Here is a 26,670-nt window from a genome sequence, read left to right on the forward strand (position 1 = left end):
GATGTGCCGATGAGCACACCGATCCCTTCCTCACGCTCCGCAGTCAAGTACCACACGCCTCGGGTCACAACAGCACGATTTTGCAGCTGTTTTCTGGCAAAGCTTTAGGAACATTTAGTCCTGGGTTCCCAACAGGAGGGGAGCTCTTCTCAGGCCCTTGGAGATTCAGTTGTAGACACAGCACACAGCAGAGTCTTGGCAGTTTCAAGTAGGCAGGGTCACAGCACACAGCAAAGCCCCTTTCTCCTCCTTAGCTTCCAGTTAGACAGCAGAACAGGTCAGCCCTTAGAGCACACAGCAAGGCAATCTTCCTTTAGTTCTCCAGCCGTCCTCCTTCCAGCGGAGGTTCCTTCTTGCTTGTAGAATTTCAGAATCTAAATCTCTGTAGTCAGGGGTCCTTTCCTTATACCCCTCAAAGTCTTTGAAGTCTTTGTGCAAGCAGCCCTGAGTCCAGTCTAAACCAGTTCTGGGGGTTGCGGAGCACTGAGGTGTCTCTGGTTTTCTTCTTCCTGTCCGCTTCAGGGCCAGAGGTGTCAGTTGGCCGGCAGGAGGGAGCTAGCATGGGGGAGGCAGGCAGGCACAGCCCAGCACTTATCAGGCCTTTCTTCCTCCCACCTCCCGGGCAGCAGATGTGCCCTTTCATCCCCGGGCTGGCTCTGACCCTCTCCTCCGGGGGCTCTGCAGCCCCCCTGTCACACCCAAGCATTCCTCCACCCAGGCACACAGAAAGGTTCCGACAAGAGAACAGCCACTTTCTAAAAGTGCTATTCTCCATTACAGGATTTACAAACACCCTTCACTAAAAGATGTGTCATTAAATTCTGAGTTCAGGGATATCTTTCACTTATGTCCCATCTTGTTCCTATAGGAAGATAGGCTGGTATCACATGGGCCCATCCTCCTCCATGTTACTCTATGGAGCAAGATAGCCTTACAGCAGTGAGCACATAAAATGGCTGCAGCCCACTACCAGAGCATGTGACCTGCACTAGTACATGCTCTACCTTATCCATACACTGCACCCTGCCCAGGGGGGTACCTTGAGCCTTCCATAGGGGTGACTGATGTGCACAGACAGGGAAGGGTTAGGCCCAGCCAGTGGAGACACTGGCCAGGGGGACAGGCAGTCTCTGACGGCACACAGGCCCTGCGCTGGCAGGCCTGAGTCACCATTTTAAAGCTACTCATGTGGGTGGCGCAATCTGCGCTGCAGGCCCACTAGTAGCATCTGTCATCACCGGCCCTGGCACACACAGTGCACTTTACTAGGGACTTCGTGGTGATACAAATATGCCAATCAGGTATATTCAATCAATATCACAATTTACAGAGGGAGCACTTACATTCTGACACTGATCAGCAGTGGCAGAGTGTCCAAAGCATCTAAATCAGCAAAAACGAAATCCAGCACAGCATCAAAACACATGAATCAGAGGCAAAAAGATGGGGGAAGAACCACGCCAAAAGGTGTCAGGTCTAACAGGGACCTTAATGCAACTATGGATGGCACCTTGGACCGATACCCTACGAAGGCACATGCACCTGACGTATCCCGTCTTGGGCGTTTTTCGGAGGCACTTGGGCTTACTGATGTGTGGAGATGGCACCGCCCCACGACACAGCAATTCGCCTTCCACTCTGGGGTACACAACAGTTTATCCAGGATAGATTACTTCCTAGCTTCAGCGGTTTGCTTAAAAAACATTGACAGTATAGAGATAAGACCCAGAGGTATCTCTGACCACTCTCCGGTGCTATTGCTGTACACATACCGTGTCAGGACTAGGTGACGTACTTACCCCATTTATCCTGGCTACTTACAGGTCCCAAGAATCAAAAATGCTGTTTTCTCGGCGACAAAATGCTACTATCGGGAGAATGTTATGTCAGTTGACTCTCCGACTACCCTGTGGGAGGCGTACAAACCTGTCCTCAGAGGGCAGGCCATTGTCTCTATTGCAGGGCACAAACGGAAGAAGCAGCAGGAATTTCATGATATATAACTAGAATTACATGACGCTGAGGCCCAACACTCCAGAGACCCAACGCAGGCTACATCTCAGAAATTGCATCTTAAGCAGCAACAGCATAGGAAATATCTTGAAAACCTGACCAGGTCGCGTCTGACGGCCACCCAACGCAAGATATATGAAACCGGGGATAAAACCGGAAAGCTTCTGGTATGGCTAGACAAAAGGGAACAGAGTAATAAGTGGATAGCGAGGATTCAGACGGAGGAGGGACAAGCCACAGCAGAACCACACACACAATAGTACACACACTATCACAACATTTTCAGCGGGTATATAATTTGTCGTCCGAGATGACATTAGAGGAGGCGCTATCTTGTATAAAAGATATTGACGTGCCCAGGCTCACCCTGGACGCTGCTCTCACACTTGAGGCTGACCTCATGGTAGAGGAGCTGCGAATGGCGATCAGGTGATTACAATCAGGCAAAGCGGCAGGACCCAACGGCATCCCTGTTGAACTCTATAAAAAGGCAGCTGGGACTATTGCCCCACATGTATACGGACTGCTTACCAATAGGAGAGTTACCGTTAAATCAGCGAATGGCCACTATAATGGCGATACCCAAGCCGGGGAAGCCTGCTGAAGAATGTACCTCGTACCGCCCAATATCGTTGATCAATGCGCAGGCTAAAATTCTTGCTAAACTGCTGGCGATCAGACCGACGCCACACCTTGCAACCCTGATACATCCGGATCAGTCCGGTTTTATGCCAGGAAGAAATACAGCACTAAACTTGAGGCGCCTGCACGGAGTGATGGCCCGTATCCCATATCTTCAGGAACCGGCGGTTGTACTCTCCCTGGACGCTAGAATGGCGTTCAATATGGTTGAGTGGCCATTCTTGTTTGCAGTACTTCATCACTTGGGCTTCGGCCCTAAATTCTGAGCATGGGTCCGTCTTTTATACACTAAACCGGTAGCTCACGTTACGGCTAACGGGCACATCTGATGACTTTCCTCTGGCTCGGGGCACAGGCCATTGCTGCCCGCTGTCTCTACTGCTTTCTGCACTGGTGCTCGAGCCATTGGCGGCGTGGATTAGGTGGGAGCCAATGATACGGGGTATCAGATGGACGGAAGGGTGGGAAGACCGCACCTCCCTGTATGCGGACAAAGTCTTATTATATATGGCGACTCCCAGGTGCTCCATACTGGTCCTCCTAAATATGTGCGAACTCTTCGGACGGGCATCGGGCTACACTATAAACTGGCCCAAATCTATCCTACATGTAGTACACGGCCCTCCACCGCAGCTTCCCAAAGACTGTCCACTCTTCATCACGGGCGACAAGTTTAAATACTTGGGTATCTATATCACAGCCAACTCCAATGACTTCTTTAAAAAAAAAAAAAAACTGCTGCCCCTGCTGGATCGTCTAAGACGGAATACAACACACTGGAGGAAGTTGCAGCGAATACTGTTGGGAAAGGCAGCGCTTTTTAAAATGATGGCGCCTCCTCTATTTTTGTATGCGCAGGAAAATACGCCGCTCCCGGTGCCTCCAAGCTATTTCAAAGCGATAGCAGCCCGGGTCTCCAACCTGCTGTGGGGAAACAAACCGGCACGCATAGCACAGGCCAAGCTGGTTCGCGGCTGGTATGTGGGGGGGATAGCGCTCCCGAATATACAGTTATATTATTGGGCGGCGCAATTAAAGGTGGTCAATCGATGGATACATGCCCCTCAGGCAGACCCTGCATATAAGGCAGATAAATGTGTATTAGAAACAGGAAGTATGCTATCTGCCCTTTACAATAGGAAGCAAGCCAAATCACTAATAGGACCCACGAAACATACGGTTACCATATGGCATGCTGCACAGGTTAAACTGGGCTGGCAAGGAATTATAACCCAACTCACCCCCCTTTGGGACACGGAACAGCTGGGAAGGCTTAGGAATAGTAAGGGCTTTGCTCAGTGGGACGCTATTGGCATATCCATGGCAGGGGACATGTTGCACAAGGGTGAAGTAGGCGCATTTAAGCGCCTCCAGCAACATTACGAGTTAGCACCCTCAGAAATTTTTAGGTACACACAGATAAAGCATGCTGTGACGGCGGCCCTACCGCCAGGTACGGAGGTTCCGGAAACTTCACCTCTCGAAGACAGATTACTGACGGACTACATGCATAAGCTGGCTACGCCATTTACTTACCGGAAATTAATTAACAACCTTCCGGACCCCACGACATCACTTAGGGGAAAATGGTCTCGTAATTTAGGAGACCTTGATGACACAGCATGGCAGGAGGCATTGGCCTCGCCGAGGGAGGTGGGTATACCCTCACGACTTAGATTGGTACAGCTTCAAATTCAGCATCGAGCATACTACACCAGATTCACCCTCTACAAGATAGGTGAAACATCGCACTCATACTGCAAGAGGCGCTGTGGGGAGGAGGGTTCGTTTTATCATTCCAAATGGCAATGCCCGAAGATTACGGAATATTGGGCAAAAGTGATGAGGACGATATCGCAAACGGAGGAGGTGTCGTTAATACCAGAGCCCATGAGATGTTTAAGTGTGTGGGAACCAAATGACCTTACTCATCCAGCGCAAGACTGGGCCACGCTGAGGATAATGGTTGCTAAAAGCAACATTGCTCAAAAATGGGGGGCAACAGAAGTGCCAACACTCACTGCATGGTGTAAAGACATGGACATGGCAATGGTAGCTGAGAGAACGGGAATCATTAATTGCGGTTGCCCCCGAAAATGGAGCAAGATCTGGGGGCATGGAATACATTCAGGGGAAATATTTGTGAGCCACCGCGGGAGCAGGCAGATGAGAGTTTGAAAGATGAACTCTAGGGAGGGTGACGTATATAACATGAGGGGTACTCTGGGCTCGACAAATCCGAAAAATGGTACTAGTCCTGCAGGTCTAGTACCATGGAAAATCCCCTCGACCTGACTCCAACCCACTTGACCTCCGTCTCTGAAAACGGAGCAAAAGTGACAAGATAAGATTTAAAGGCATGTTTATTGCTCATTTCCTTTGTGAGCAATAAAAATGCCTTTAAATCGTGTTATCTTGTCACTTTTGCTCTGTTTTTAAAGACAGAGGACAAAAGTTAGTTTGATTTCCTACTCGCCAGAAAGGGCGAGTAGGACCTAAAAATAGCTCGTCCTCCTCCATTCTCCCTCGCAAATGCGAGCGGGCGAGTGGATTTGTCGAGCCCTGATACTGTTTGCGACTATGATGTCTCGATTATCAATGTAACCATGTATTGGAGATGTACTTTGCTGGTTTTTAATGTGTGTATACCATCTGGAAGAACTATGCCTTGTTGATGCTGATTAGAATAAAAATAATTTTTAAAAAAGGGTGTAAAAGTGTGTGGGAAGGTACCTCACGAAAACAACCGCCAGGGAACTACTGATAGGTACTCGTCAATGTGTTCCACTTATCATTGGTACCAATCCACTTACAAAACAAGTGTGCAAATAATGTGTCCAACTCAATTAGTGAAACAATCTGAAAAAACTGAAAAACCCGACCCCTGATTTGTGTGGAACTAGATCTAACCAGGAATTTCTTCAAGTACAAGGAGCAGCTGTACCTCCAAGTGTCTGGCACTTCAATGGGGGCAACTGTTGACCCTAGTCTGGCCTGCATCTATGTAGGCCAGTTTGAAGCAAACTACATCAACCAAGCATCTAACCCCTTCCAGAATAACATCTGTCTCTGGAAGAGGTTTATAGATGACGTGCTTTGCATTTGGTCCGGCTCCGAAACCAACCTCCAAGAGTTTCTCACCTGGCTGAATGGATTGGACGAGTACCTTAAGTTCACCTGGAAGATCAGTGGGGATATGGTGACATACTTTGATTTGGACATCTATGCAGTAGAGAACCAGTTGTGTACTAATGTACATCACAAACCGACTGATAAGAACTCTCTACTGCACTATAGGTCTTTCCATCCCCGCGTCCTACTGGACAATTTGCAGAAAGAATGTAACCCACTCAATGAGATCAGCTGACCCAAGAACAGGTGGACAGGCCTCTCTGAAGCTCAGAGCGGGAACAGTAAGTTGAAGGATGTAAAGACCACCACTGAACCATGATGGGAGACTAACCGGATGAAGGCACAATCGCATTTTTGCCCCATTAAATACATCCCATCTAGGAGATGGGGACAGGAGACCCACAGGACATAATCCTATTCAGCACAGGCAGCTCTAAGGGACTAATCTCACCCAAATTGTATGCGAATATCCTACGCCACCGGCACCACTCATACCTGTCTAAAAGAAACCAGGCAACGATACCAGCGAATAGAGCAAGCCCTCCAACAAAGGTTAATCCTAGGTGGTAGAAGATGGGAACCATAATAATGTACTGCCTGTCCCAAACAAAGTCTGCAATCCAAGCATGAGCAGGACCATGATAACTGCCACACCCAGCCTTAAGTGGACACCGTACATATGCATATGGTAACTGGCCCAGTGACCCTGGCAAAGTCAAGGCTCCACTGACCGACACGGTGTAAACCTGACAAAGTCCTAGAAATTACACCTCTGACTGCCTAACCTCGTTTGTTTAGTGGCATTAACGCCAGGCACTGCAAGGCCATTAGGTTTGCTGTGGTGGTGGTAGATGTATTTTCCAAATGGCTATGTGTAAAGTTTCTCAAGGAGATTACTACAGAGAGCACTATCCGGGTTTCGGGTGGGCTGTTTCAGGAAGGTGTTCCATCCATTACCATCACAGGCAATGGAACACAATTAGCCTTGCGGGATATGCAAATATTTTTGAGGGGTGTGATACTGTCCATCATCGCACTTCGCTGTACAACCCACAAGGTAATGGTCTCCGTGAGAGAGCCAATAGGTTAGTCGAAGGATGATACAGCTGGAGTGTGCCAATGATCTTGTGGTGCGGAAGATGGTAGATGAAATGGTGTGGACGTATTGCACTACTAAGCAAGGTCAGAATATGAAGTCCCCCTTTGAATTGATGAGTGGCAGAACTCCTGGATCCAAGTTGGTGCCTGCATGGATGAAGGAGTGTGTGAAGTGGTGGAAAGTGCAGTGAATTTCAGGATGCTCCGGTTGTTGGGAGTCGCATCATGGTAGGATACTTGTTGAAAGTCAAGGCAGAAGGGGTTGGTAGAGCTCTTTCTAAATTTAAAGGGCCCTTTAGAGTTAAAAGTGTTTATCGTTCTGATACGATGTTGGAGAATGGTGAAAATTTGGATTTTCAACGTTTGGCACTTTTATCAGAGGGGCGGGGTGACTGGTGAGGAGTTCACCACAAGATAGTGGTTATTTGTTGGCACAGGACATGGGGATGTAGGTATGGATACGAGTGGCGAGGATGGTGGAGCAGATGGAGGTGGTACCGGACTGTCTCTTTCTGGATGTGAGTGTTCCCCGGGGCCGTGTGGGAGAAAGTCGCCAGGAGTACCAGGAATCGCAGGCCACCTGGATACCTGAAAGGCTTTGTGCGTTAAATTGTTTTTCTTTCTTTTATTATGTTTTATTTCCGCATTTTAAACTGTTTTTGTTTTGATGAAAAGGGGGAAGATGTGTTTTATTCTTTTGTGATGTAGTAGTGTTCCAGTTAGATGGAACCAGAAGGGAATAAAATTCCTTGTTTGGATGCAAAGCAGACACTCCCTGGAGGGTCTGCTTATTCCCTGAGCAGCTGGCAAGTGTCCGTTTCTGTTTGAACCTCTGCTAGAAGTTAAGAAGGTTTCCTTCCCTGCATGGTAAGATGCCATTACAACAGCTTTGCTTTATCTTTCTCCCACTGGGAACACTAGGATACATATGGCGGTTCTCCCCAGAATCCTCAAAGTAAATGCGGTGGGCATAGCGGAACGATGGAGTCTGATTACACTGAAAGCAGCTCTCCTTACCAGCAGCAAAGGCCTCGCGTTCCTAGTTCCAGTTACCTTATTATATGCTCATTACTGGTTGTAGATCCCATTGCTATTCTAAATAGTCTCTCGACTATGCTTCTTGTAAACCCTAAAAGTTTGAGAATGTGTTCCTGTCTGCAAATGAACAACAGGGATGTGACCAGGCCTTTTATCCTCCTTTATACAGGAAGTCAACTTATACAGTCATAGGGCGCCTTCCACAATAACATTAGCTAAAAATCATACTTAACACATACTGTAATCACGGACCTAGACCATGGTGCCAGGTAGCTGTTTAGCAGGTGCGGCTCACTCACCAGAATCTTCTCTAACTTTTGTAGAGGCATACACACTCAGTTGGAACTTGGCAAATGCTCTGCTAATTCCTATTTTTTTAACATGCCGAAACATAATTTAGATGTTGTACAGGGATCCCTTCTAATTAGTTGGGATGAACATGCCGGTTTCTAATTGGTCAAATCTGGGTGTGGTACACGGAAGAGCTAACCTTAGTCCCCAGATTTATTAGTAATAATCCCCATTCATAAAATCTTTCCTTGGCTCAAACCATTTCAATGATCCTCTTCCACGATGATTCTGAGAAAGGATAGCAACCAACCCCCTGGCACTGACGTCAACGGTGATGATGGATTTGAGTTTTACATCAAAAGGGGCTAACACGTTTGCCTCACAAATCTTTCTTTATGTTGGCAAAACTTACCTCTCTGCTGTGGTCCCAATTCAAAGCTTGTACCCTTTTTGAGCAGACCCCTCAAATATACCTTTTTATCTGAGAAATTCTCCACAAACTTTGAATAGTATTCAATCAACCCCATAAAGGATCTCAATTGATCTTTATCAGCAGGTGCCAACTCAGTTGCACTGAGCAAGCTTTTCTTTGGTTTAATACCCATTGCAGATATAGTCTACCCCAGATATTCAATTTTGTTCGGCCAGGAATAAACATTTTTCTTTATGCAAAGTCATGCCCTCATCAGCAGTCAGTCCTACTCAACACTGTATTCAAAACCTGATTGCGTTTCTCCACAGATTTTCAAAAATACTAAAATGTCATCTTGAAAGTACACAGCATAGCCCATTCCTTTGAAGGCGTCCGTCACCAACAATTGAAATACACTAGCTGCCGATGATAGTCCAAGCGGCAAACAAGTGAATTGAAATGTTCCCTCCGTGGTAATACAGGCCATAAGATGCTTAGACTCCTCATGCAGTTATATTTCATGGTATACGCTTTGAAAACTAATTTAGAAAAAAACCTAGCATCCTTCAACATGACCACTAATTTCCCAATATTTGACAGCAATCGCTCACCGATTGGGTGACATCAAATCCACACAGAACTTGAGCTTACCATCAGGCTTCTTTGTGACCACCACTGGCGACACCCAATCGGAAGCCTCCACAGGCGCGATGACACCCCCTTTTAACATCTCTTTTATAAGGTTCCTAACTTCCTCTCGGACCACAATAGGCACTCTTTTCAGCTTATGCTGCACTGGCACTTCATCCTTCCTCAACATAATCTTGTGAACATATCCCTTGAGTTAACCCAACTTTTCCTGTAATACAACATCAGCCCCTCACAATATGTCTCACAATCATTCGTCATCCACTACCATAACATGTGTGGGAGCCCTAGGGTTCACAATAATGTAGACATCATATTGGTGAACCCATCCCAAAATGGGAGGTCCTTGCTCTGCCCTACACACTTTCCCACGACTGTACCTGCTAGAAAACACCATGTCGCGCTCAAATTACCCAGTAATGTCAATGGACTCGCCTTGATCTAGGCATCATGTCCAACACAACCACACTTCAAACAGTCTTTGTTTGTTGTGAAACCAAATTTAGAATCTGCAGAATGCCCATTACTCCAACCCCTGTTACACACCCTGGAACTTGGCTTAGCATGTGCAACTCTCTTAACCCTGTTCTTACTTTTAACAATAGCTACACAACTTGTTTCACCATCACCACTGTCCTCAAACATTTGATTCTCAGATACTTCAGCCACCTCGTGCCCACGGTTACGCCTTTCCAACTCTTTTATGCAACATTCAGGTTGTTCGAATTTGGCTAACTCTATGGCTGTTTTCAAAGAAAGGTTCTTGACTGCCCAAAGTCTCTCTTGGATTTTTTTTTGTTCATTAAATTGATCAATCAGTTGGTCTCTAATCCACTTATCTTGTACTTAATGGACAACTCCCTCAATCTGGTTATAAACTCATCTATGGATTCCTCATTCTTTTGCAGCGATTTGTGACCAGGTTCTCTTCCTTAGCATATTGCGCCTCCAACCTACAAACTTCCTCCTTATATACATCCGGCACAGATTGTCCGTTGGCTTGCTAAGCTTTCTGTAAATACCTAAATAAGCATTGACCTTCTATACCCAACATGCTACGCACCAATGCTTTCTTTTTTGGCTAAACCCCTGCCCATTCAAAGCATCTAAATAGTTTTCAAAGACTAGGATCCAATCATCCCGTGGAACAGGTGGTGGACCGCTTTATGATAAACTTTGGGGTAACACCATTGCAACTTACGATGCTGACATATCAACCCAAATTAATACAGATCCGCAAAGCAACAAGGAAACCCAAGTAAAAAACGAATAAAGGTACCAGTAAGCCTCGAAGTACACAAAAATTATGAAAGTACTATGAACAGGTGTGCATATCACCACTGGCAAACGCACTACAACTTTACATTTGCAGTGAGTTATGTGTGTGTATCTCCGTTAAGAATACGCGCTGGACTTACTTGCACTTTGTAGAAAGTGATACTCCAAGCCTCAAGACTAGAAAAACACGAAGAATGCGTCACCAAGCAGGCCGGCCAGCGTGGCTACTTCTGACCATGATGTGCGCCTGTCTGTCACTCTCTGGACACCTGCACCATAATGAACGGAGAATGTAGTCCACACACACATACAATAGAGTACCAAGCAAAATACGTTTTAGTGTAAACACCAAAATGGCTGAGGAGAGCGGTTACGTCTGTGGACTAGGTGCGTCGACTCAAATAAGAAAGGCCGCTTCCATAAATGAAGCTTGGCAAACCCAAGGTCTATACTTCTAAAATAGCTGCCATACGTGATTATGCAAGGTACATCTGACAAAATCTTTGTCACTCTCTGGACACCCACACAAAATGGACAGAGAACGTAGATCATACACATACAATGAAGTACGCACAAACCTCACATGAGTGCATTGTCTGCAGACGTCCTCACTATTGGGACAAAGACACGTATCGTTAACTTTGAACTCTTTCTCACTTGGATACATTTGCAGGAGAGAGAGTAGCGTAATGTGGCTCTGTGAGTTCTCTACAGGAAGCTATGGGCAGATCCACTGTCCCGTTCAACTTTATTGTCCGTTGCTGTTGTGCTCCGCCAGTGATTCTAGTACAACTGAAATTCACCTAAACCCTTTCAAAATTATCAAGGTCCCCGCAGCTCTCCTCCTGATCAGCTTATCGCCAAATTCTGTTGTGAAGGAAGAAGATGAGCACTCCATGCAGGTAAGGAAACCTTCTTTATTTCTAGCGGAGGAACAAACCGAAATGGACACTGCCCACCTGGTCAGGTAATAAACTGAACCTCCAGGGAATGTCTGCTTTGAATCCAAACAAAAGATCTTAATCCCTTCTGGTTCAATCTAACTGGAACGCTACTACATCACTAAAGAATACTACATATATGTTAATACATTAAAGCCAGACCTATTGCCTTTGCCAATTCTTCCATTTTGAAATCACCATGCTTAAGGTACTCACTTCCAGTTGAATGCTTTGGTCCACTCTTTAGCTGTCTCACTGCTTCAACCCATTCTCACTTAGGAGGCACAGTCGCCTTATACTTTTGGTTACGGCCGGATGGTTAAAAACCACAAGCCTCCTCCAGTCAAAAAGTACTTCTTGGAAATCCTGCTCCAGTATCTTTGAACTCGTTTGACCGGTGCAGTTATGGAGATTCGACCGATTGTGGCAAAGGAATTCAACCTGTGTTGTCTTCCCCCACGTGGTATCTGCAGGTCATGACTGTCTCCTCCTTAGCCATTTGTCATTTTCATGCTTATTATTCAACACAATTTTATATTTTTTAAAGCTGTGCTGCTAAAATCGTACCTTTAAACCTGGTATTGTGGAATCCTCACCAAATGTTGGGTATACAACTTTTACTCTGCTAGGTGCTCATTCACCTCTTACATGCCAGTGTCATAGGGCGTAACCAGCTGGTCTCATACATTTTAGGGCCCAGGAGTGGGCATTTACTCAATGGACGTCCTGAATGGGACTACTTCTCCGAGAATGAATACATAGGAGCACTTGATTGATGTGCACATTTGCTCCAGTTGTTTGTTGACTGCCAGGGTATGGACGACTGCCTTTACATTTTCTTAATGTAAGGTAACCTTTAGACCTTGTAGCCAATACATGCCATCAACAGGACTGTAGACCTTGTCATTCCTTAACCGCATGCGCGCTAGCGGTTTTCCCCGCTGTGCGCTATGTTTTTCTAAAACCCGCTGTTCATGACGAGCTCAGCTCGTCATGAGCGTACGAGAGGCGTAACTCAACACGAGCTGAGCTCGTCATGAGCGTCAAAGGGGTTAATAAGATGCATGAGTGAAAGAGGAGGGCTTCTTTTTCAATTATATTGGCGGACTCCTTGCGTAGATGGGGGACAGTGACATGTAATTTGAAGGGCGTGGGTATGGTGTATGGTACCATGTTTAGTTTAAGAATGCTACAAGGCAAACAGCCCCATCAGTAGAGGGTTCCAGGTGGAACGGTTCCTTTTCTGCCATTAGTTTGTTTTTATTGCGTTTGGTCAACTTGTGAAAACAATAAGTCATGTCAAGCCAGGTATCTAATAAGCCCCCATTGATGAATGCTGTTTATTTCTGAAACGCTTTCAGAAGCTGCCACTTTCCATAGTCTCTTTACTGCCCAGACTCCACTCCTAGCAACCGCTTACAGGATGCTGTTGTACAGATCTGTGTGCACGTTGCTGCCAGTTACAGGATTTCCCTGCTCTCCTTTCGTTAAAAAATTCCCGATTGAAGATCTCGGAGCGCTCATGCTGTGCTTTCCTTTCTGCTCCTTTTCCATCAGGTGAGGCTTGTGAAAGTTCCATTCCGTGGTTAATAAACCGTGTAATTGCGTGCTGCCTCCTACAGATTTATGATTTTGTTTCTGTGACTTGCTAAATTGGACAATGTCTCAAAAACTGCTGTTAAGATTGAACCAAGCCAAGGTAGGTTTCTTGATTTCATTTATTTACGTAGTATAGTGCAACACACCGGCAGGAGCGACAGTGCTATAGCCTTCAGCTCAATCTCTCTAACGTATCTCAACTGTCACACCAACTGTCTACACAAGTGTCAGCTGGCATTCTAGAACGCCAGCTGATGTCAAGGAAATAAGCGTGAGGGCAGGGGACGCGTGTGGAGGGGACGGGAGCCTACAAGGGAAACAATATAGGTAAGCGATATGATACAACACATCTCCTTCCCAAGGAAAATTAACAATAGAACAGAGGGTAAATATAGAATGGTGTGAGTAGAGAACATCACCCCCAAAGTTAGTCGCACACAAAGTCTTTGAATTTGCTTGGCATGGCCACCGTACGTCCGCATCTACTGGTGGTGGTTTCTGCAGTGATGGTACCACACTCGGACTCCAGTTCTTCTTCAGACAGTCCATTACTTTCTGCTCCGGATGCGTCTGTGGGTTCGCTGCTGCTGAGATCTGTTTTAGACTCTATTTGCTCCAGATTTAGAGGAGCAATGTCAGCCTCGTGTTCCCTACTCTCTGTCCCCTCTTCTTCCAACTCCTCTCCATACAGCCAATCAAAGTTCATTTGTCTGTCCTAGTCCCTACAAACTTCCTCCTCCTGGTTTGTCTGTTTCCAACCTCTCTCCTTTTCCATTTTCTATATTGTCCTTCCTCTCACATGCAGATACATGCCACACTTACCCATCGCTATGGAGGGCAGAATTACAAAATAATTTTTCCACAACTAATGGTTGGGTGAATCTGTTCTGTCCTTTCTCAATGTGCCCACTTCTTTTTACCCTCACTCTATCTCCTACTTGGATGGTTAGGGGTTTGCATCCGTTTTTTATGTCGAAACGTTGTTTGTATGCCTTCTGTGCTTTTTGTACATTCTTCCTGACCTCCTCTGCTGGCCAATTAGCCTTACTACTAGTCTTAAGCCACCCAACATTGTCCTTGGATAGTGCTGTTCTGCCTCATCATTTTGAATGGGCTGACACCCGTGCTTTCCCTTGATGTTATTCTGTATGCCCAAATCATTTTCTTTATTTCAATTTTCCAACTCAGCCCGTTGTTGTTTGCTAGTTGTATGGTTCCTTTCAGTACTCTGTTAAATCTTTCCACCGCTCCATTGCCTGCTGGGTGGTATACAGATGTTGTTTTATGTGTAATGCCATTTCTATCAATGATCTTTTTGAAAGCAACCGGTGTGAATTGCCTACCATTGTCGCTTACGACAGTTTTAGGAATACCGTCTCTTGTGAACACACCGTTGAGGAACTTGACAGTGTCATTAGCTTCCACTTATGGAGTAGCTTGACCTCTGGCCATTTCGACAAATGGTCCACCAAAAGCACAACATATACTTGATCTCCTCCTTGATATCGTATTCGGGTCATGATATGTATGCCTACACTCTCCCAAGGCATCCCCGGGCAAGGCAACGGATGCAAAGGTGGTTTAAGTGTGACCTGGGATTTGTCTGAGTTTTCGCATTGTGCACAGGTCATTCTTCCATCTTTCTAATATCAAACTGGAAATGGCGGTTCATGTTGATTATTAGAGTGACTTGGTTCCTAGAAGCGTTCTATATAATATACGTTTAAAACATTGCCCAATCCTTCATGTACTCTGACAGGGCTGTCACACATTTATTTTGAACTTGTGTTATGAGCACAAGCACTTAGGAATTGTATGTTATCTTTGCTCATAATCTTTAGGGACCAAGTAAGTGAGTACATTGCCACCTAGTTCAAGGTCCACTATGCCTCTCACCAGACGTTCAGGAGAGAGGGGTTGGCCTAACGGCTAAGGCGCTCGACCTCGGAAACTCGGTTCGAGTCTCGGTAACGACGCCAAAAACCCCCTGTGATTCTGGGCAAATCACTTAATCTCCCCGTGCCTAAAAAATGAAAGTGTGTCCTCATGTAACGTAACTGGTGCTATGTAAAGCGCTCTGATAACTGATTCGGTTCGGTTCAAGTTTGCGCTATATAAAAGTCTAAAAAATAAATAAAATAAAAAACTATTCCGTCCATTCATTTCATTACTACACAGTGATCTTTGATGATTTCTCCTTTCTTCTTTTCACCAGTTTACTAACATTAACCTGATCTGGTCAAAGGTTGTTTTATTGTAGATTGAACAATCTTTAGTCATTTGTTCACTTGTCACATAATGGGTTATATATTCATTGACTTTCTTGCTCTTCGATCATGGTATGAAAAATGTAAATTTTAAGGGGCGAATAATCTTTCGTTTTTTGCAATTCCGTTTTTACGGAGTGTTGAGCTCCACCAAGTTCTCAGTTTGTGTATTGAAATGTGATTTGTACTTCTGTGGGTCTTTAATCATAGCAATTTCTTTTTGTTTTTAGACCCGTATGCAACGCCTTCAACCAGAACCTGCCGCTCGTTATCGGAATGTGATGGATGCACTGATGCGGATCATCCGAACAGAGGGGTTTTGGAGACCTATGCGTGGATTGAATGTTACCGCCACAGGCGCTGGCCCAGCCCATGCACTATACTTTGCCTGCTATGAAAAGTTAAAAAAGACACTGAGTGATAAAATCCGCCCTGGGGGCAATAGCCATATTGCCAACGGTATTGATGATTCCTGTCCGTTACCCCTGTGCGGCTTCTTACTGCTCCACCTTAGCATTGTCTTACCCTGTCTATCAAATAACAGCGTGATTGCACACTTTCCCTCCAAATTAAGAGTATTGCACTCCCCTTGCTAACTAACTTGAATAAACCAATTCTGTATTAATGCCTTCAAGAAAGTACCTTCTGTTAAGCTCCCTTTTCTACACAATTATAACTTGTTTATGGGCCCTCTTTTTCCACATCAAGACCCTAGTGAACTTTGTAACTGACAAGTCTTCAAATTCCACTTATCCATAGACATACAAAAGTTGCTATTGGTAGGGACCATAGTCATTTTGGTGTTGATCATCAGTGCTGATTTTAATTTTGGTGGAGATAATGATTCCACCCAGGTATTATGTTTTATGAAAATGTTAATGCAAAGTTAATGTGTCACACACTAAACCTTGAGAAATCTTATTACTCAGGTGGCAACGTCTCCAAACCATGACGTTCGAGGCATGTGGGCTGCTAAATTCATATCTATTGCATAGATCGCCGCCTAGTGTTGGGTCCGGATGATTGCACATTGTTGTCCTGGAAGAGTCTTCGAAGTATCACGAGATAGGTGGCTCCTCCCCTGGACTACAGTGCGCATGGGCATCGACTCCGTCCCCAGATTGTTTTTTCCGCCATTGGGTTCGGATGTGATTTCGACGTCTCCTGTTCGGAATCGATAAAACAACTTTTGAAGGCCACAAGGCTTTCTTTACTTCGTCGGTATTGTTAGCGTTCGGTCTCGTGTGTCCTCCTACTCTTCGAGTCGGATAACTGTGGAGTCGGGTGACTCTTCGGTCATCGAGGCCCTGTCGACGCAGCAAGACCCTGACGACGCTACGATGGAATGGAGCCCGTTCAAGTACTGCCCCGTGTGCGGTTCGAAGTACCCACACATCGACGTGCATCCTGTATGCAACAAGTGCCTGTCGCCGGACCACAACGAGGCCAACTGTATGGCCTGTTCGAGATTCAGGTCGAAGAAGACGCTCAAGATTAGGCGCGTGGCGCGCCTCGAGGCCCAGCGATCGGCACCGGTGCCGGCGGACAACTTTGGTGACCCCGAAGCAGACGAGCAAGAGCTTCAACTGCAGATCTCACCTACATCGGCGGAGGTCGAGGCCGACTACGGAGAACCCGTTGAGGACCTGGACCTAGACGAACACGTCGAGGAGGTAGGGGACGACGAGGAAGTTTATGGGGCCGCGGAAGATAGCTCGGAGGAAGAGCTATGCCCCGTGCGTACGTTTACTAAGGCTCAGGTCACGGGATCGCCACACGGCCTTACCCACGACCCTACTCCTCAGTCCTCGGCCCCGCCTCCTGGCCCGGCTACAGACATACCAGCGGAGCCTCCATTACACAAATCGAAACCGAAACCATCGGAATCGAAAACAACAAAGATGGCCGACAAACCATCGACACCGAAGACGTCTGGGACTACATCGAAACCGTCGTCTTCGGAGCCCTCGAAGCCGCAGAAGGCTGTCGAACAGGCTAAGGTGCCGAAAGGGGCCAAAGAGGCCGGCACGAAGAAGGTCGTTGAGCCAGTGCCGAGTAAGGTGGTCGAGTCGAAGTCGAAGAAGACTGTCGAGACACCTTCAGCCAAGACTGCCGCACCGACAGGCAAACGGACAGTTGAAGCGAAGTCAGTGAGGGGCACCAAGCCGAAGTCTGGAGCCCCGACGCAGACAGATAAATCTGCTGCTCCAAAGTCTGCGACGTCGGCGACTAAGGCCGGGACGGTGAGGCAGAGCGCAGCTGTCGAAGGTGCGTCCGCGCCTCCGCCACCCAAGGAAAAATCGTCGACGCTCGGATCTTCCCCTGCGGGTGGACAGAGGTCGTCGGTCGGATCGACGAAGCCGTCCGCTTCTTTTACGAAGCAAGTCTCGGGCTCCCTGAAACGGTTGAGAGACAAGGCGTCGGAGCCGAACACACCTTCGGTACCGAGGACAAGTGTTCCACTGAAGAAGACTTCCATGCCGATCCTCTATACTCTGCCTCCGAAGGTGGCGCCGAAGGCTTTTGCACCTCGTACGGTGCCCGAGGACTCGGAGCCATTGAGGCAGACTCAGCTGAGTGGAGGCTTTGATCGACCACCTTTATCTGACGACCAAGAGGAGCATTTTATCGACGCCGAAACGGGTAGATTAACGCTCTACAAGAGGAAAATTACATCCCAGCCTGTGGAATCCTATGTAATACCTCTAAAGAAGAAAAAGCCTGCACCAGACACGCCAGAACTTGTTGAACCCGTTCCACAACGGCCTAGGCGGAGTCCTACCCCTTCACCCACTTGCTCAAATGGAGATGAGGATGACCAAGATGAGGGGTATAACTTTGCAGACAATAATGACCCTGATGAGCAGCAGGACTCATGGGTACACTCTGGTGATCAGGGGGACCAACAGGTGGTCGGTGACCCACAAATGTATGGGGTGAAAACTTCTCCAACTGAAGACTCTGCGGCGTTTAAGGCTTTAATTGAAAGGGTGGCTACAAACCATAAGGTAGAGATGCATGCCGACCCTGTGGAAGTTGACTTTTTGTTTGATACTTTCTCTGCATCAGAAAAAACTGTGAAGACACTTCCAATGCTTCAGGGGGTTCTCAAGCATGCCACAGACATTTTCAAGGAACCCACCAGAGCGAGGGTAGTGAACCCACGAATGGAAAAAAAGTACAGGCCGGCACCTGGGGACCCTACTTATATCCGAGGCCAGTTGCCTCTAGACTCTTTGGTGGTCTCAAATGCCCGCAAAAGGGCGAATTCGCAGACAACGGGTGAAGCTCCTCCCCCGGACAAAGAGTCAAAAGTGCTGGAGGCAGGGGGCAAAAGGGTGGCTGCGCAGGCAGCCAACATATGGCGCATATCTAACACACAAGCCCTATTAGCCAGGTATGATAGGGCGCACTATGACACCTTAGAGCAGCTCTTACAACACCTTCCAGACAAGTTTAAAGAAGGAGCTGAGTTGCTGATACAAGAGGGCAAGCTAATTTCTAACGCTGCAATTAAATGTGCGCTAGACGTGGCAGATACAGCGGCGAGAGCAGTCAACACAAGTGTTATGTTGAGGCGTCAGGCATGGCTCCGCATCTCAGGGTTCAAGCCAGAAATACAGACGACTATCCTCAACCAGCCCGTCAATCCAGACAGACTGTTTGGGCCTGAGGTTGACACCACCCTCGAAGATCAAAAAAGATACTGAGACGGCTAAGTCCATGGGGGCACTTCAGTCTCAGCAGTTCAGAGGAAACACTTTTCGTCGCTCAAGTGCGCGGGGTGCTACCAGAGGACACTTGGCACAGCAGTCACATTTCGGCAGAGGAGGCGCCCAGGCCTCGTACCCAAAACAGAATAGAGGTGGTTACAGAGGCAACAGCGCCAAGGGCAGAGGCAGAGGCAACAATAGTTCCCGTTCCTCTGCTGCCAACAAACAGTGACTCTGTCACTGCCCCCCGACCATCCAACACCTGTCGGGGGGGAGACTCCAGCAGTTCCTGCCAGTCTGGACGTCCATCACCACAGACAGGTGGGTAAGGAAACTTATCCAGTTCGGTTATTGTTTGGAGTTGACGTCCACTCCACCCAACATACCCCCAAGACAACGACCTATGTCAGCAGAGCACTTGCACTTATTGCAGCAAGAGGTTCTTGTGATGCTGCAAAAAGGCGCAATAGAGCTCGTGCCGGTGGAGGAAGAAGGCACAGGGGTTTATTCCCTGTACTTCTTAATCCCGAAAAAGGACGGTTCACTCAGACCCATTCTGGACCTACGCCCCCTCAACCTGTACATCCTCTCAGAACATTTTCATATGTTAACACTGCAGCAGGTTCTTCCATTGTTAAACCAGGGAGACTTCCTCGCAACCTTGGACCTCAAGGATGCTTATTTTCACATACCACTCCACCCATCCCACAGGAAATACCTCAGGTTCACCATACAGAACAGGCATTACCAGTTCAAGGTCCTACCCTTCGGAGTGACCACTGCCCCCAGAGTGTTCACAAAGTGTCTGGCGACCGTGGCGGCGCACCTCAGGAGACAGAACATACATGTCTACCCTTACCTAGACGACTGGCTCGTTCAAGCAAAGTCGGAACAGCAGTGCGCTGCAGACATGTCCCACACAATTCACCTCCTTCACAGTCTGGGGTTCTCACTGAACTATCCAAAGTCGCACCTTCAGCCAGCCCATGTGCGGCAGTATCTGGGCGCGACAATAAATACCCTGACTGCTACGGCTCAGCCGAACCAGGTGAGGATCAACAACATACAGTCGCTCATCCAAAGGTTCAGACCGCAACACTCACTCCCAGCGAGAGTGTTTATGCAGTTGATAGGCATGATGGCCTCCTGCATCTTCATAGTCCCGCACGCAAGGTTGCATATGCGTCAGCTCCAAGAATGCTTGGCGCATCAGTGGACACAGGCTCAAGGACAATTGAAAGACCTAGTGTTGGTGACCGGTCGGGCATACAGCTCTCTGCATTGGTGGAATCCACACAACCTTTGCAAGGGCCGACCGTTCCAGGAGCCTGTGCCGCAGATCATCATGACGACGGACGCTTCTCTCCAGGGATGGGGAGCTCATGTGCTCCACTACACGGTGCAGGGACTATGGACGACACAGCAAAGGAAGATGCACATCAACTATCTAGAGTTGATGGCAATCTTCATGGCACTCAAGTCCTTCAAAGTACATCTGTGCAACAAAGTCGTGTTGATCCGGACGGACAACATGACTGCCATGTACTATATCCAGAAGCAGGGGGGTACGCACTCTCCACAGCTGTCTCATCTGGCTCAGAGCATGTGGAAGTGGGCCATTCAGAGGAACATTTTCCTCATGGCGGAACACCTCCCGGGCAAGGACAATCAGATGGCGGATCTGCTCAGCAGGTACAGCCATCAAATGCACGAGTGGGAGATACATCCATCAGTAATCCGCCCGTACTTCCAGCAGTGGGGTCATCCAGAGATAGACCTGTTTGCCACAAGGGAAAACGCAAAATGCCAAAGCTTTGCCGCCAGGTTCCCTCACCCACAATCGCAGGGCAATGCGATATGGATGAACTGGTCAGGCAGATTTGCGTACGCTTTTCCCCCAGCACCTCTAATACCGCTGGTGGCAAGAAAGCTAAAGCAACACTCGATGACACTCATCCTGGTTGCTCCAACGTGGGCACGCCAACCATGGTACACCACGTTTCTAGAACTCTCCGTGGTACCGCATCAAAGGCTGCACCTCACACCCGGACTTTTGACGCAGAACCATGGCGACATTCAGCATCCAGATCCGCACCAGCTCAATCTGGCGATCTGGCTCCTGAGGTCTTAGAGTTTGGCTACCTTAACCTGCCTCCAGAATGCATGGACATCATCAGGGAGGCACGGAAGCCCACTACAAGAGCTTGCTATGCAGCAAAATGGAAGCGGTTTGTCATTTATTGTACAGCACATAACATAAACCCGCTAGATGCATCCATTCCTAACATCATCTGCTATTTGTTGCATCTTTACAAATGCAATCTAGCGTACGCTTCCATTAGGATACACTTATCCGCCATAGCGGCTTATCTTCAAAACAGGCAGCATCTCTCTGTTTTCAGGGTGCCTGCCATTAAAGCTTTTCTAGAAGGGCTGAAGCGGGTCATTCCTCCCAGGACCCCACCCGCTCCAGTATGGAATCTCAACGTGGTCCTCACTAGGTTGATGGGCCCACCTTTTGAGCCTCTACATTCGTGTGAGGTTCAGTTCTTGACATGGAAAGTGGCTTTCCTCATTGCTATCACGTCTCTACGACGTGTTAGTGAGCTACAAGCGCTCACAATACAAGAGCCATTTATTCAAGTCCATTCAAACAGGGTAGTGCTCCGCACTAACCCCAAGTTCCTTCCAAAGGTGGTGTCACAGTTTCATGTCAATCAGACGATTGAACTGCCCGCATTCTTTCCAAACCCAGAAACAGTAGCGGAAAGAATGCTCCACACGCTGGACGTTAAAAGGGCATTAATGTACTACATTGACAGAACACAACACTTTAGAAAGACAAAGCAACTTTTCGTTGCCTTCTCAGCACCGCACAAAGGCAACCCTATTTCCAAAGCTGGAATAGCCAGGTGGATCGTTAAATGTATTCAGATTTGTTATCAGAAAGCTAAACGCACTTTAACGGTCCCCCCAGGGCACACTCCACACGCAAGTTGGGGGCCTCCATAGCATTCCTAGGTAACATTCCTTTGGAAGACATTTGTAGAGCTGCCACGTGGGCTACACCACATACATTTACCAAACATTACTGTGTAGATGTGCACTCCAAACAGCAGGCAGCTGTAGGACAGGCTGTTCTCAAAAGTCTTTTTCAGACTTCTGCAGCTGGCACGGGCGGCCGCCGCTAATGGGGGGACTGCTATGTATTCTATGCAATAGATATGAATTTAGCAGCCCACATGCCTCGAACTGAATATGCTACTTACCAGTATGCATCTGTTCTTGGCATGTAGGGCTGCTAACATTCATATCGCCCACCCTCCTCCCCGGCGCCTGTAGCAGCTGCAGATTACTTCTTGCATTTCATCACTAGCATGGACATCATTTCTACTATCGCACTCCATCTTTGCCACAATGGCTAAAAACAATCTGGGGATGGAGTCGATGCCCATGCGCACTGTAGTCCAGGGGAGGAGCCACCTATCTCGTGATACTTCGAAGACTCTTCCAGGACAACAATGTGCAATCATCCGGACCCAACACTAGGCGGCGATCTATGCAATAGATATGAATGTTAGCAGCCCTACATGCCAAGAACAGATGCATACTGGTAAGTAGCATATTCCTTTTCTTACATCTAGATTCCTTGGGCAGGCTCACTTTTCAATTGGTTTCAATTGGTTGAGCGAAGAGGCAGAAACTTTTTGGCTTGGAATCTAAGGACAAGTAGGCCTGCTAGTTTTTCCTCCGTATCTACAAGAATACGTAAATGTCAACCCAATGTACTGAATTGTAATGTGAACCGCTCCTAATGTTTTGGCATAGGTAGATAGTCACTCAATGACCAAACACCACATGAACAGGGCCATAATGTTAGTGATTCTCAATATTTTTTAAATTTCATGTTTTCTTAATACATTATTAAGAACCAGCTATACATTTTTTTCACTATGAGAAAATAACAAAGGCTCAAAGGTTTGCCAAACGAAGAAACAGGCCTTTAAGTATTTTGGCATTGTTGGCTTTGGTACGTGCATTTCTTCTCCTTTAGGGGATGCACAGTAGGGATTCTGGGATTTCCATTGAGCGTTCTCTGTGCCTCATGCATGGCTAGAATTTGGTTGATTGCAATCGACCTATTCACAGATTCCATTTCTGTCCGTTTTTTCATTTCATTACTCTATGAATGCTTTGCAACCTGTCCATCTTGTTCGAGTTGCACTTAGTTGCAACCTATTCACCGTGCTATCTTTCTAATTAACTAGTTGAAGAAACTATTCCAAACAGTTTGTTTTTAATTGTACAGATATACCAACAGTTTTCTTTGATGATCGCTTCCAAACTACAGTATAAAGAAGTCTCAAATGGGGACATTTACCTCATACCGCCCATAATATTCCATGGTGTGACCGTATTGGAGTAAAATGTTTTTTTGTTTGTTTGTTTTTTGTGCTCCCTCTGTTCTCTGCTGCTGACAAAGGTCTGTTTTCGGTACCTCTTCCAATACGCTCAATACATGAAGTATAACTAAAGTCTTGTGTTTAATGAGTCAGCCTTAATTTCCTTCACTACACATAGACTGGTTCTTGTTCTGTAGTTTTTCCTTTTCCCTCACAACACAATGTTTCCAAAGGATGTATTGAAGCTCTTGCACAAGCAGCTTGTTTGACAACTCGATGTCTTGGAATTCTTTAGGTCCCAAAATTCAACTTTTTCCCACTTGCACTTTTAATGTTGAGTTTTCAAAGGTTTGAGAGTCAGATTCTCGGTCACGTCAATGCCACTCTTAGAGTTGTTACTGCCCCCTTGATTAATGGCCATCTGTGATGCCATAACTACTTAGTGTGATAGGGTTTGCTCTTTGATCACCCTGGGACTGTTCTAACTGTCCTAGGCCTGTTTACCTGACTTAATAGGTGCTTGGACTTTTTGTCTTCTACAATTCGGCCGAGTGCTTATTGGTTCGGCAGTCTCCCAGCCAGGCTAAAGTAAGAGCGCCTTATAGTGTACTCCTTCTTGCGTTACTTTTTTGTGTTCACATAAATGCTACTTACACATTTCTAAACTCGAACGTTAGTTCTGAAATCATACGTCACGTGAGTTGGAGCTGCTCTTGCAATAGTTTTGCCCCACTTTGGCACTTGGCACTTGGTGATGGTGAGTTCAGCCTGCTTATGCCACCACAGAGAAATGAGGGAGTTCCTTTCTTCTGCAACAAATCCAGTAGACTAAATGTTTTACTTCTCTGTTGCGATCTCCGCATTTGACTTGCCAGTGTTCGAGTCAAGATTTTAAGTCACTGGTAGTAACCAACATTCTTAACTATCTGGTAGTTTGTTCTGTGATGATTTGAAGTGAGCGGTTGGGTAGCCTGTCCATCTAGCAGTACAGTTTGTCTCTCAGTAAGAACCCTTTTTACAGCGTTTCCCAGATGGCAGTGTTTCAAAGAGCCTGTGGACAAACGTGTTACCACGACCTCTGGCCTGAATGGCATAGACTGACGGGCAGTGAGGCAAGTGTTGCACATTTACTGGAGGCCTCAAAGGTAAAGTCAGCTTAAGCTTGAGAACAAAATACATGCAAGCACATACAAACAGCTGGGCTTACTAATGAGATGTGCACTATTTCCTTACTGTGCTAATAGCAAAGTTTTCCTTTTAGTTTGGTTTGTAGATTTTTTAGGTTTGTCCGGTGAGTGAAGGCTGCAAAATGAAAGCAAACGAGTTTATAGGTTTGCTGCTTCAACATGTTAAGCCATTGGCGTATTCATGTATTTCCCCCTCAAGTGAGGTTTAAAATGCTTCAGAAAACCCACTGATGCTGACTCGCCTACTTTTCCATTATTTTAGGGCATAAAAGAAGCATTTTAAACTTCAACTGTACTTTTTTCCGCAATAGAGAATTGATTGCTTAGATGGGATCTTACCATAGTCTAAAAAAGAGCATTCTGGAAGTTATCTTCATCATGTTGTGGAAATTTGATCCGATTAGTAGTTTTTCATGTTCGTATAGATTAGGGTTGTGCCTTCATGTGCAAAATCAACCCATTCACAAATACTTATTCAAAGGCCAATGAACAATAATGGAGTTTGACTAAATAGTGTTTCATTCATAGTTTATTTTTTAGGTCAACATGCAGTACCATACCACCGTGGTGTACAAGAAGACTGGAGGTGTGATTTGGGCGGTTCCATTATTGTGCTTTGGTGGAGTCGCACACAGTCCGTCATTACTAATTGTGAAGACCCCTGCTCCTTTTCAGATACAATCCTAATTACTTATGTTGTACCTCCCAGTTGAAAGTATTGAAGACCACCAGCCTTTTTTATATTCTTACCATGGAGTTTTTTAATTTTTTGTGTTGAGCAGCATTCATGCATTTTACTAATTCTGAGGTATTTTACTACTTGGTTAATACGTGTTAGTTGTTTTTTGAATGTCTGGTTGTCCCTCGTTTTGAAACCAATAATTTAACTTATTCACAGAATTGTCATGTTGTCCCTAACATGGTGATTTGAAGGAAAGTATCTATATTTGGATAATCGCCTTCGTTGCTGGTTGCCTGAGGTGATTTACAGTGACTAACCATTATTAATATTCTCACGGTTTGAGTAGCTTGTGGCGAGGGCGAAGCCTTAACAAAAACCATGTTCCAAATCAGCAATTGGGCATTTTTCCTTGATACCTGCTGTCTTATCACGTTTTGCACTTTCAATAAGCCATGTAGGACATTTTGTTTCAGTTGCAGCCAACAAGGTTTCGATTTGTTTAATTGAAAGGTCGTTATTTGTCTTGACCTTTAATTGAAAGGGAGTAAGCAATTGGATTTGTTATGCACTCTCAAATGTTGAACATGTGTTTAAGTGGGTATGCATGTGAAATTTTCGAAATTTTATCTGGGTGTGATTTTAGCAGAAATCTTTTGTTTTTTAGGGAACAGGTATTTATAGGTTTCCTCCGAGCTGTGTAGTCGATGAGGGTTGCAATGCTCCAGGTCTGCAGGTTTCATTAAATTGAATATTTTAATTGGTCGCTGTGGCATGATGGCTGTTGGTTGAGATGATTAGATATTTTTGGGAATATTATTCATTTATTCGAGAAGATGCCTGAAATAAAGCAAATGTATGGCCTTTCTTCTCTAATGAAGTCATTCTATTATTCAAATGTTTTGCACATACATATGGTTTGGAAATTCAGATGCGTGCCATTTTCCAAGGATCTCTGTCAAGGCAACCGTTCTTTTCCTCACGTGACTGTTTTTCCTTTTGCAGGTGCAGCTGGGTGTGTGGCGACTCTGCTCCATGATGCAGCCATGAATCCAGCAGAAGGTAATGCTTTCAGTTGTTGAATAGATTGTCTTTTGGTAATTTAATGCTCATCAGTTCACCCCCAACGCCTTTACTCGTATGCATCATTGGATTGTTAGGAGTTCTGAATTGAAGAGCAGTTGGATCTTCACGTTTTAAACATTTTGTGAGGTATTGCTGTTGACACTTTATGCCTTGACATGTGCAGGCATAGTGCTTTCAAGGCAAAGGGACATCCATAAATGTATGTAATGTGACTCTTATCCTTTTGGAGTTGAGTGATCGTGT

The 26,670-nt window shown here is 46.2% G+C and overlaps 1 protein-coding gene across 2 annotated transcripts in view; it reads left to right on the forward strand.

Annotated features, from left to right (window-relative positions):
• Nucleotides 1–26,670, forward strand: part of SLC25A28 (solute carrier family 25 member 28) — a 98,269-nt gene that overhangs the window by 53,904 nt on the left and 17,695 nt on the right. Inside the window, exons 2-3 of one of the 2 annotated variants that reach the window (XM_078643549.1) lie at nucleotides 15,590–15,818; nucleotides 26,347–26,403. In XM_078643549.1, the coding sequence (XP_078499675.1) occupies nucleotides 15,590–15,818; nucleotides 26,347–26,403 (286 nt within the window). Of the gene's footprint in view, nucleotides 1–15,589; nucleotides 15,847–26,346; nucleotides 26,404–26,670 lie in introns of those variants that run through there. The other variant, XM_078643551.1, reaches the window with a different exon arrangement.

Source organism: Lissotriton helveticus, chromosome 5_1 (assembly GCF_964261635.1).
Source record: "Lissotriton helveticus chromosome 5_1, aLisHel1.1, whole genome shotgun sequence".
NCBI lineage: Eukaryota > Metazoa > Chordata > Amphibia > Caudata > Salamandridae > Lissotriton > Lissotriton helveticus.